This window comes from Fundulus heteroclitus, chromosome 3, assembly GCF_011125445.2.
Source record: "Fundulus heteroclitus isolate FHET01 chromosome 3, MU-UCD_Fhet_4.1, whole genome shotgun sequence".
Classification (NCBI taxonomy): domain Eukaryota; kingdom Metazoa; phylum Chordata; class Actinopteri; order Cyprinodontiformes; family Fundulidae; genus Fundulus; species Fundulus heteroclitus.
The window spans coordinates 40,666,267-40,678,777 of NC_046363.1; the positions used below are offsets into that span (position 1 = coordinate 40,666,267).

At 38.2% G+C, this 12,511-nt stretch overlaps 1 protein-coding gene across 1 annotated transcript in view; it reads left to right on the top strand.

The window, feature by feature from the left end:
• si:ch211-113g11.6 (Sema and PSI domain-containing protein) overlaps positions 1–5,873 on the top strand; it is a 58,986-nt gene extending 53,113 nt beyond the window's left edge. Inside the window, exon 14 of the mRNA XM_036135395.1 lies at positions 102–5,873. Within this exon, the coding sequence (XP_035991288.1) occupies positions 102–451 (350 nt within the window). The 3' untranslated portion in view covers positions 452–5,873. The remainder of the gene's footprint in view (positions 1–101) is intronic.
• Positions 5,874–12,511: the final 6,638 nt, after the last annotated feature.

The window sequence follows — 12,511 nt, forward strand, 5'->3', positions numbered from 1 at the left end:
ATTTTTTTCTGTGGTCTACACTTCAGATTAACCTTATATGAATGTCTAAACTATTAACATTAGAATAGCTTAACTAACTGCGCATTCCTTTGTCTACTCAGCACTTAAGCTGCGTCGAACGTCTCCCAGAGAGATTGTGGTGAAGGGAAGAAATACCACCGTGTTCCTGCCCTGCCCGGTGCACTCCTTCCACGCCACCTACCGCTGGGAGAAGGACAACTGCATCAGGAACTATCCGTGCCTGTTCTCCGGAGACTTCTGCGTCCTGGGGCCCGTTGTTGACACTCCCCTGAAGGAAGGTGTCTTCCGCTGCATGGCCACTGAGGACGGATTCAAGGTGGAAGTTGTTTCCTTCAGGCTGGTGAACGATGGCAGGCTTATATCTGCCTCCCTCGCCTCCACACTGGGCCTCTCAGCCCTCTTTGCTGTGGTGACCTTATGGCTTCATTAACTATAGCTAACACCGATGCTATCTTCTCTTTTGTAGTGGCTCCCACTGACAGGATAAACAAGGAGCTATTGCGGAAGTTAGGTTCACAATGCATTTGGCACCGATGGTTGGGTTGTGCACTGGCAACTGACTTTTTTTTTATTTAGTTATTTGTTTTTAACAAGAAAATATCAATACATAAAGGTTTAAACACATCTAAAGCTGCAACTTATTACATGAAATGAGAACTGTAGAATACAGAGGATAACATTTTAACTTAGCTGACTAACAGCTTGATTCAACCGTGGTGCGATGCTTTGCGAACCTTTCTTCTCTGACAAAAAAAAAACAAAAACATGAACGAATCCAGTGAGTTGGGCAAAAAACAAAACAAACACCAATCAATACCAGGCCAATTCTTTTAAACTTTTCTCTACATATTTTGAAAATACCTTGATTGTGCTTATTTGTGGATATGTAAACCTTTAATAACGCTCTTACATCATTTAATCCATATCATTATCGTCATGGCTGGTTGGAACCTAAACAGTGTCTGGTATTGAGAGTTAAAAAGCCTTAACACTTTTGGGACATGGACTCCTAAGCACAATTTTGCAGTCGAGGCAGAAAACTGCAGACTCAGTTGGACTTGGGGAATTGATGAGTGCGGCTGAGACTAACAACGTGTCGGGGGAGGAAGTGACAGCGTTTAGATGGGAAGTAGGCGGACGGGCCTCGAACATCGCTGCGTCTCAGCACTTCCTCCTCAGACCGGGCAGTTTCTGGCATTTTTACAGCCGATGGTTTCAGACAACATAACTTAGCCTTGTTCACAGGTTCGTCCATTGTTCTTTTCCTTTCAACATGCCATCATCTCTCCTCTTTCCTGTCCGCAAAACCTGCGATCTTCGATTAAACACTATTATAATTTAGTTATGTCCAGAAATGGTAATGTTTTTAAATAATTGATGGCATGTCATTACTAAAAATTATTAATGTATGTAAAATTTGGGGGAATTAGAAGCTCCAGGTCAAAGAGGAGCTTTTGCGTCACATGAAACATTTTTTTTTTCTATCAGACCAGTGGCGGTTTTTGATATGGGTGATATTGCTCCCTGTACAGGGTCAATTTTTGTCATAAGGAAAGGCGTTTCGGTTGCAACCCAGTGGAAGTTTTCTATTGCTTGTCTGCATGTCTATGGGAGATTCTGTGCCCTACTGTGTTTGCATAGTTTAAGCACTGTAAGTAAATATGGCCGTGCACCACAGCTGGTTGATTACGCTAACGTTCGGCGCCGAACTAAAGGGCTATATCAATGTTTTTCTAAACATCCAAAAAAAAAAAAAAACGTTTTCATCTCTAGTTCAAATGTAAAATACCTAGACTGCTCAAAACTGATTTGGATGAACTAAACAGAGATTATTAAACACGATCTGACATTTATAAAACCTGTGTTGTATTTGTGAAAACACAAAAAGAGCATTGTTTTTGTTTTTTGTTTTTTTTTGCTGGCATCGGGACAACCTTAGATTAAGACAGGTCTGAGGATATTTAAACAGACCTGGTCAAACTTACTCTAAATTAAGCACAGAGTCTAGAAAACACAGATTTGATTGGTGAAAACTACATTTTTCAAGCAAGACAGTATGCCAGAAAAGAGGTTTCTTAGTTTTCTCAAAAATCTGTTTTTGTCTCATGTGACATTTATGCAAAAACCGCCACTGTACCAGACAATGCCTAAAGATGTGAACAAGACGTTATGCTACAGCCATTTCAGTAAAGACAAACTCACACAGACATAGGGACAGATGAAACTTAGTGAAAAGTATCACTGATGCATTTTAGAGTTTCCAGGAGAAGAGGAAAAAGGCTTATAGGCTGACTAAGTGTTTTTGGAAGTTATTTTTCTCTGCAGATGCTGATTTTTACCATTGCTGCCTACGTATATAAGCATTTGTGTTGATTATTTATTTCACGCCATAGTTTGAACGTGATTTCCAACCACTGCTGTATTTTTATATTATTCTCTGACACAAAAGGCTTCAGTAATTCAAAGCAGATCCTGCACTGGTCTTGTAATTTCAGACCTTTGAATCTGTCCGTTGGAATAAGCCGAGTGTTAAGAGTTCCTTAGTTGTGCTTACCAGGCCGTCACGGATGGACAGCAGCGTTTTCTACCCGAAGTAAGAGGCAAGGTTTAAATCAAAACATAAATTAATTTTACTGTTTTCGACCCTGGACAAAAATGGTTGAGGAGATAGATTAGACTTTATAGCTTTATGTCAAAAGATTTATAATTAATCATAAGCCCTAAAATATCAAACACTGTGCCAAACCCTTAGACATACTGATCAGCTGACTAAAGAAGTAGGATTTCCGGTGATGCATTGGATTAACGAGTCCTCCAGCGATGGAGGGTTATCATTCACCAAAGGTACACGGACCTGACTGAGATCAGCCTTCCACAGTGGTAGAAATGTCATTAATAGTTAATCAGGCAACAGCACCAGCCTGTCATGTTTCCTATTAAAGAATTTATTCTAGGCCGTTAGGGACGCAGGCAGCAATCTTCTTCTCCACTGTGAAAATGTGTGTGAGTGACACAGCATTGTGTTCCTCACTTAGTTAAGTACTTTCTGCTGTCCCTAGATGTGAGCCACTGACTGTGCCATTAAAGGAATAAAAAAGGGACAACAAGGCTCTTTTTAAAGACTCTGTGTTTAAACGCTCGGTGCTTACCGCCTCATTTGATGTTCATTTGAAATAACATTTTGTGTCAGATAAAACCTGAGTACTAGTAGAACACGGGTCTTCCTCGCAGCCACACTCACAAGCAACCACTTCAGGTTCACTGTAAATCCTGCGTGTGTTTTTTCTGTCAGCACGTTGGTTGGTTAACTCCAGCCTTCAGCCGAGTGCTACTCAACACTTAACTGAGGCCGTTTTACTCCAGTCTGCCACAGAGGTTTGGCAGAAAACAAACAAAAATCATAGTTGTGCTCGAGGCAAAGAACGTCTTTATGCTGCAACTGTATCTGCTGATTGCTGTATGCGTTTATGTGATTAGATTAGAAATGCCCTTATCACAAGACACAAGGAGCAGAGTGGTGTATGATGCCCGTCCAATTTGGTGATTGAGCCTGATGCTGTGGACTTTTCTCCACCCCTAAACTGATTATTAACAAAGAAAATCAGAGAAACCATAGCCTATCTGAGACAGTTGTACTGAAAGTAACATTTTCCTCTGTCTTACCATGTAAATTTAGCTACAATGAAAGCCAAAAAACTAACTAACTACATAGTAACTATGTGGTTGAGAAGTGGTTTGTGTTTTCATGTTGGATAACCAAGCCAGAATTTTAAATTTTGGCAGGACACTTGAGTTAAAAAAAAACATGACTTGTCAACCGGAAAGAGTCATGGAAATGATGATGCCCATTGCTTGACACATATTTGTGGTATTTTAAATAAATATCGTATTACAACAAATGAAAATGCAAGGAAATGCTCAAACTACTGCTTGAAAGTAGACGATTTGCCCCCAACACAAATCCGAGCCGCTAAAGAATAAATGTATGTAGATCATGAGTCCAAGCCCATGATAAAAAGACACTAAATTTCATCAGTATTACCTTATCAGTATTTCGTCTGCTCGTCTGTATTCCTCCATGGTGACAGATATTTTGACCCTACAGGAGTTTAATTTTGGTCAGTTTTGGGTTTGAAAAGACACGTCTGGGTCACACATAGAGCTGCAGTCTTCAATAAACCAGAGTCGCACTCCTGCTGGCAATGTTTGCTAAAGTGCTAGGCTAATGCTAGCATGTTTCTGCGCTGTTTTGATGCAGCTTGTTGATAATGCGGCTCGTAACGTATTTCAGTATCGTTCCAGTCAGTGTTGTATGGACGAAACTTGGGGGGGGGGAGGGTTCTGCCATTTTTTTAACTGAACGCTTTGCTTTGAACATTTTTCCATTTTGTGTTTTAGTAGCCCTCCCTGCAGCTGTTCTCCAAACCTGTCTAAGCTGAAGTCAGGAAAAAAAGCTGCAGCATCAAATACGGTCTCTCTTTCACTGTGAATAGCATTGTAAAGGTTAAAAAAGCAACTCCCTAATTTATTACATCTGTAGAATGACTTTTCAGGTCTAAACCCCTGCACACAATCATACGCAGTTGCTTTCGAAACATCTGGGCAACCACATGGTTCTTTGTGATTATGGCATACATAAAATCACAACGAGTGTTTTAAAAACAACAATTATTGCTGGTTGGTGTTAATTCAAGCTGAATTAGCAAATGATGTTTTTTTTTTTATTTGACACAATAACAAATAACCTTTATTGGCTAATTTCTTGTTAAATTCTCAATTAAAAACTTTCTTTTTAACAGTGTCAACTAATTTATTATCTTGTTGTGTTTCTGTTATACAATTATAGTCAAGGGGGAAATGTGTGTTAATTATATTCTCAATTTAAGAATCTTTTAAATACAGCTATGAGGTAAATTTAGCACGTAAAACTGTTAAACTATCTCACCAGAAGGTCTCTTAGCAATTGTATAGCTGGCAGTTTCTTTCTAATTCATACAGAATGCTGTGTAAAAATGAGATATTAGCTTTCTGTTTCCACTGACAGTTTTCTGTCTCTCAGCCTCTGTTGGTACAAAACTAATTAAACTAGCATTTTATTTATATATATATATATATATATAAGGAAATATTTGAAGCCAACACTACTGATAACTTCTTTAGTTCAGGAATCTTTGTTTGCTCACCTGAAAGAAATGACTTGTTTGAAGGTTCATACCAGGTGGAATCAATTCTCTATTGTTCATTACCAAACTTCCCCATCCACCCAGATCTTTTTTTTTTTATATTTGTGTTTACAACACTTGCTGCTGGGTTGAGGATTTATAGCACTTCCCTGAACTTGCATTCATGAACCACCCTGCTTAGTTCTTCTGAGTCATTCTTTTGATATGGATTTTGGCTCAGTTGCTACATTCAGATTAAGTTATCGCTCTCTGGCATCTGTCGTTGTCAGCCAGTCAGCTAAATGCTAATCTCCTTCAAAGCAAACTTTTGATTTTCAATAAGGGAGGAATTTCGGTGGATCACGTTATCTGTTGTAAATTAATCAGTCTTGTAAGGCGGGTTGCTTTTTTTGTTTGCTGTGGGGCTTTTGAGTGTCAAGTACTGTACATGATGTGCGCCCATGATTCTGTGTCTTGGTAGATTTACTTTTAATAGCAATGTGCGAAACTCTACTATATGAAAAAGAGATTTATACTGTCTTGGTGCCATGCCATTCTAATACCATTTCATGACATGTATTTTTAAAAAAACAGATATCTATAGTGCAATAGATATTCATGTAACAAATTCATATTGACATGTGTTTACCTGAACATGTGCAGTGAAAATTAATAAAATTACAAGTATAATGAAAGTGATTTGTTGTTTGTTATTTGAAAAGGAATATATACTTTGGGGACTCTGTATGAAGAAAAAAAATTAATAGGTTTCAAAAGGCTTTAATTGCTTATCACGTTATGGAAATGTATAATCCTATGAATTCAAATCCATAAATTCCTAATCCATTCTTAATACCTTCATAAACGATTTCACCCTGCAATTAAATTTAATATATTTAAGATCTCTTTAATAAAGGCAAATCAATAAACCAACAGGCCGTTTCTAACACTGCTTTAGATCGAAAGCCTTGTCAAAATGTATAAAAAAGGAACCAAAAAGAAGCGTTTGCATTTCTACACACACCAGATTGCAAAATGGTTGTTATTTATGGGGGGGGGGGGGTGTTAGGACAAGCAGGCTGCATCACCATCTGGTGGCCAATATTTGATGTCCCGATGAGACTAGCAAAGTCTTGTTTGTGAAATGTTTAATCACTGGCTCTCCCAAGCTTTGGAGTCTTTAATTTAAATCCTTTAACCTCTCGCTAATCATCATATCAAGATGTGCTTGAGCCAGTTGTGTCGCAGCGGGGTGACATTGTACAGCAGGGTATGAAAAAAGACAAAGTTAGCAATTTATACCTTTTTCTGCATGAATACCTTATTACTGTGTCTTATAATTATTTGCAGTGCACACACCAAATGAAGCCTGACAAGGCTGCTGGTCTAACACGTATGTGGTAATTAGGTCTGTCGATGAAAATGAATTTTCACACATCTTTAACACATCTATCATTAACACATTTTAATGACTCCCCTAATGGCTTAGCTTTTTTCAGAGCGTGCTTCTTGGCTTTATGTTAACTCAGAGAAAGCAGCTTTTTTTTCCTCTTTGGTTGACAGTTCACAGTCAGAGTCACATTCCTTCTCTTGGACAGATTTATAAATACACAACTTTTCTCTCTGTTATATGTGAAAGTCAGTGGTGTTCAAACATTTTGTCACGGAGAGCAAACAAGACAGGTCGGCCAAAAGAAATGATCTAAACGTGGCAAAGACATGCTTGGAAGTTACCAGTTCTGGGTCCCTTCACTGCTCAATCACACGACATTCAGGAGCGAAAAGAGACAGAAAAAAGGAATTTACAAGTATTTACCTTCTCCTCCGGTTACAGGCTGACCCTAACCAGGCACACCCTCATCGGGGATGGTGCGTCACGTGACATCATCAGGAAAAATGTGTCACCACTTACAGTAGGTGTTTATCTGTATTTTGCATATCCTTATGTGTGCCTTAAGTGTCTAAATTAGGCCTGGATGACAATTCAATAACTCTCTCTCTCTCTCTCTCTCTATATATATATATATATACCTATATAGATAGGCTGATAATCATATATCGATGATAGACAAAAAGATCAATAAAAAGTTTAAATAGAAAACCATTTTCCTTCCTGGTGCTTGCCATATAGGTTGATATTACAGTCATTACATCCTCCAAGCCAATCACAAACGCAGACCCAGAAACCAAACTCCACCCCCTTCAAAGAGTTCAGAGAGCAATTGTTGCATTTATGATACTGAAATTATGTTACAATAAGGAAATTAATATTTACAGTAAGGGCTAATTACCAGAAGACCTAAAGATTTGACTCAGGGAGGATCAGGGTTGTATTTAACACACTGGAGACAGTTAGATTGTGCAGAAAGTGATTTATACCACAGACATCATATACGTAGACGCGTCGTTGGGCACAGGTTCGCATGTCACCGCCATATTGTATGTGGCAGAAAAAAGTTAAGTTATGTTGTAGTGAATGTGGATCAGAGAAGATTTGTGTGTGTGTGTGTGTGTGTGTGTGTGTATAACACTTATATAGTGCAAAAATGGTGGACAGGACGGAAAATTGAAAGGGAGAAATAAACTTAATTATAAAATATATCTGAATTACCCCCAAAAACCTGGGTTACACACACATTTTTTTTTTCTTTTTTTAAAAACTTTTGGTAAAAAAGTTGGTTGAATAAAGGGTTGAGCTTGAATTCAGTGTTTGTGTATTCTTTATCTAAAAACAATTTGCCAAGCAACAGCATAAAATGTCCAGGGCTGCACTTAAAATATATGTTTTGAATTTGTTGATAATTATCGATCTATATGATTTCTATTTTATCAATATACTTTTTTTCTATATCCAGTATATCCTATGTCCAGTCCTAGTAAAAATGAATGCATACATGTAATCCACACCACACAAATGTTCCAATAATCAAACCCACTTTATCCCATGATTAGTTGATCCAATTCTTACTTTTAACAGCGAAATATTTAATAAAAAAAATTATTAACACTTTCTTTAAAACACTTGTTGTATTTAACCAAGTTTCATAAATTAATTAAAAGCACATTTTGCCTTAATTAACAACGAAATGTTTCCATTTGCATCAACCACCTGTGAGTGAGGGCCAAAATTGCATCATTCTAAAATTGCAGTCAGGGGTCAAAGAAAATCAGTCCGAAGAGTAGTTTCAAAGTGGAGAGAAGAACGTCAACCAAAAAAACACTGTAGATGCAAAGACATTATGATCCTGCCTCTCACCCAATAATCGCTGGAGATAGGAATCAACCCCCCAGCGACCCTGCATGGATAGGTGAGTATGGAAGGATGGCGGTATCTTAATTGCGTGACTGACTTTAAAGCCCCAGTGTGTAAGATTTACTTCCGTTTCTGGTGTGCTAAATGAATTACAAACAACAGTGAAGCATGCTTTGGTGTCTTGCTGTTAAGCGCATAATAATAACTACTACGGAAGCCGCAGAGTGTCATAAATGTGACAATGTCAACATCCTACACAGATTCAAGGGTCCTGCCAGGTGATAGCTAATAAACAAACTAACCATCTTTGCTGGCAGGACAGAGAAGTTCCTGGACTACACTACCCTGTTTCTGACTTAACGTCAAAATAAACTTCACTGTTATATTGAAACTTACCTGTTCAGCAGATAGTTTGCAATCGCTGCAATCAATTTAGAAGCTCCGTTCCCTCATGAATTGCCTCCACCTGGTAAAAGCTACGCTGTAATAGACTCTCATTTTCTTCTGGTTATTACTTCTTTTTCTTTTCTTGGTTACTTTCTTTTCCCTCTCGCTGCACACAGAGAGTAACAAAGGTCCTCCATTATAACAGAAAACGACAGATAGAATGATCTACGGTCGTCTTTGCTTGTTTTCTACTCCTCCTCCACCGACACAACATGTTCATATACAGGTAAACGCTCAAGGCTAACAAGTTTGTCCCCTTTTGGCTACTGTAATCAAAAATGCCGACGCAACATGGCGTCTTTCTATAGGCACACCGCCACCTATGTATTTACAAACTACCCATTCTAAGCTATGAGAACGCTTTCATTTTTCATGTGTTATTAGACCTTGGCAGAATATGTATTTATGAAAACAATTCTTGATTTTTGCTAATTAAATGCCAAATTAGTTAGACACTGTCCCTTTAATAATTAAGTCTAAAACCAGCATCAAAGTCGAGTAAAATATAAAAGTATTTGATCCCACAGCTAAACATTATTCATAACTTGATGCACAAACCTTTATTGTCAAACAGCACTAAGCTTTTGTCTGTAGTTGGTTAGTTGGTGTACATGCATTTCAGAAGAGATTCTGGCAGAGTGGACCAGTAAACTAAATTCTTTAGGTTTTGGCTCCCTCTTGCAAACTCGAAGACTTAGCTACCACCAGAGACTTTCTGGAGGATTGGCATCCAGGGAGTGACTGGACCATTCAGTCATCTTAATGTACTTCTTTAGCTACTCCATTGTGGTGCTGTGGGAAAGCCTGCATGGTAAAAGTTCCTCAAATCACCCATCTTCAGTGTTGAGGCTTCTTCCTGGTTTTTATGGCACTGTTGACCCTCTCAATGCAGTAAAGTAATGTTGTATCCTTCCTAGAAAAATTGTTTCCGATTAAAGTCTTCTTTAACTTCTTACTGATGGTCTTATCCATCCCATCCTTGGACGGATGTGTAACCTTTTCATGTTCACTTTTTTTTACTCTTTAATGTCACTGTCTGTAAAATTAAACTATCGTTAAACTGGAACCCTTTGTGAGATAAGAAACCAGGCCAGCAAGGGTCATAATGAGCTTCTACGAGTCCTATTGATGAGGGGGGCCTAATCTCCAATGGTAAGTTAGATTTTCATAGCAACACACTCGTGTCATGCTGCAATAAAGTCTGTTACTTCTTCAGCTCTTGCTTTGAGTTGAAAACGCCCTTCAGAAAAAGAGCAAAACGTCTTCAACCACGGAACCAACATCCAATTTGTTTAACCTTTTTTAGATCAGGTTTCCCCTAAAATGAGAATAAATTTTAGTCCAAGAAAATAAGACAAATTCGTACACGGAAATGCAAACAAGAAGGTTATCGAATGTTGCAAAATGTATAAATACTTTGTCTGTTTTGCAAAAAAAAAAGGGGTAGAGGAAAAATAGGGAGACTTCCAGGAAAAACAAACTCTGTTCATTTTTTAGCATTACAGATGAGGAACCCTCCCAGATTAGTAGCGTGGGAGAGAATCTGTGAGGAAGCATTCGAGGATTCAGAGCTGAATCACAGTCCTCCCAAACCTTTATTACGTCTGAATGAATGTAAGATCTCTGCAGCCAAAAATGACTCATAACATACATAAAAAAATATGACGATGCTAAATGTTATGTCAACAAAAGCCAATGACCTTGCAAAAATAGCAGAAGCCAGAAGCTCAACAAACGTGATGACCACTTTTGCAACGAGTGTTGTTAGTCATGCAAGCAGCGAAACGACTAGAGAAGAGCTGAGTCAGCCAAATATTCCTCTGCTGACGGAAACATTAAAGAAACACTTGCTAGACTTTGGTGAAACTTTTCTTTTTTTTTCTTTCTGTTTTTTTTCTTTTTCTTTTTTTTTTAAACCTTTCTAAACTTCTCCATTTGTCTTCAGATAAACCGCCACACTGTTAATCCCCTTTCTTACTTTACAACCTCGCGTAGGCAAAGTATTTCACAGCCACATTGGCATCACTGGTGTTTTTACGTGAAGTTGCTCAAGAAGTTGCCAAACATTATGAAGACTGAAAAAGGTGCCCTCTGCAGCAGACGCAGTATCTTTAAATCACCCACACACACATACGAGGGTGGTAGAATCTTGTGTGGGTCCAACCTGTGGCCTGATGTACTAGAAGTATAGCTCTATGATACCTTTATTATGTTTAAAGTGAGCAGTATTGACTTGTAAGGAATTAGAGCAGTAGGATTACTATTTTTTTCTATAGCATTAGGGCTCTCAGTAGGTTTAGGCTGGAATGCATCACATAACTGGGGATCATGATGGGAATGAGATGGACTCTAGATCTATCTGGAGGGGGTAAAGTGAGACTAGAGCTGCAGGAGTTCAGTAAAAAAAAAATACAGATACTAACAATGTCTTTGCAGCTTCCTTCCTATAGTCATAAATTGTTCCCCTCAAATTATTCAAATCGAAAAAAACCTGACAAGAGTGGCTCAAATTTGAAATTTAGCACTTCTGATTCAGACTTCTTGTGAAACCACCTTTTTTCTAAAGCTGCATGTCTCCACTAGGTTTAGGTATCTAGAAAGTGAAAATGTTTTTTTTTTTTTTTTTTTTTTTTTTTTTTTTTTTTTTTTGCCATTTAGCCAGAATGAACTAAGGATTTTTTTTTATTAGGTATTGCATTAAATTCTCAGATGGATTAAGGTCTGGACTCTGAATACTGAAGATACATACAAGTCTGGATTGCACTGTATTTACTGCTCATCAACTCTGACCAGCTTCTTTGTGCCATCTAAAGAAAAGCCTGCCCAAAACACGACGCTGCCCCTACTTCGTTTCACCTTAAAGAAGGTAGCTTAGGGTGCTGTGTAGTCTTAGCTTCTTCTTTCAGTATTAGGGTTTGTTAGACATAAGTCTTATCTGACCCAAGCACCTTCTTTGACAAGATTTACACCTTCTATGTTTCATATTTTCAGCTTGCTCCCACTTCACAATCATGCACTATTTAGCGTTGGTCTACTGAAAAATTAATCCAGTTTAAAAAACAATGAAATGCTTCGGTACTGAACAATTTTGCGCTGCACTGAATGTTTATTATGAACCAACATTCTGCCCCTTCTGAATACACTTCATTATGCTCTCTGGTGTATTCTCCTAGCTATCAGGGTCAGGAAAGAATTAGAATTAGTTTTAAACTAATTAATACTCGAGGCCTTTCCAGGTATTACAGCTGAAACAAAAATCCTGCTGCTGTGCATGTTAGTGTCTTAAGGAGTGCTGTGTGTGTTTATGATCCAGCAGTTCGAGAAAATAGACTGGTCACCTTCAGTTAGAGAAGTTTAAAGGAACAAATGTAAAGATTTCAAATGCACATGAAGGAACAGTAGCTCAGTAAATGAAAATCAAACCTGTAAAGTAAGTCTCCCTTCAAACATTGTGATGCAATTTCCTAAGGCAGTCTCCCTCCCTCTGCCTTCTGTTTCCTTCCTGTAAAGTTTTAAATCCAGGAACCTTTACCTCAGTCAAAAAAAAGGGACAGATTTACTGTAATAGTAAATGAAGCAGCGTATTTTCTTCCAGTGACTCACTCGCTCCGAGGGTGAAAACATCACT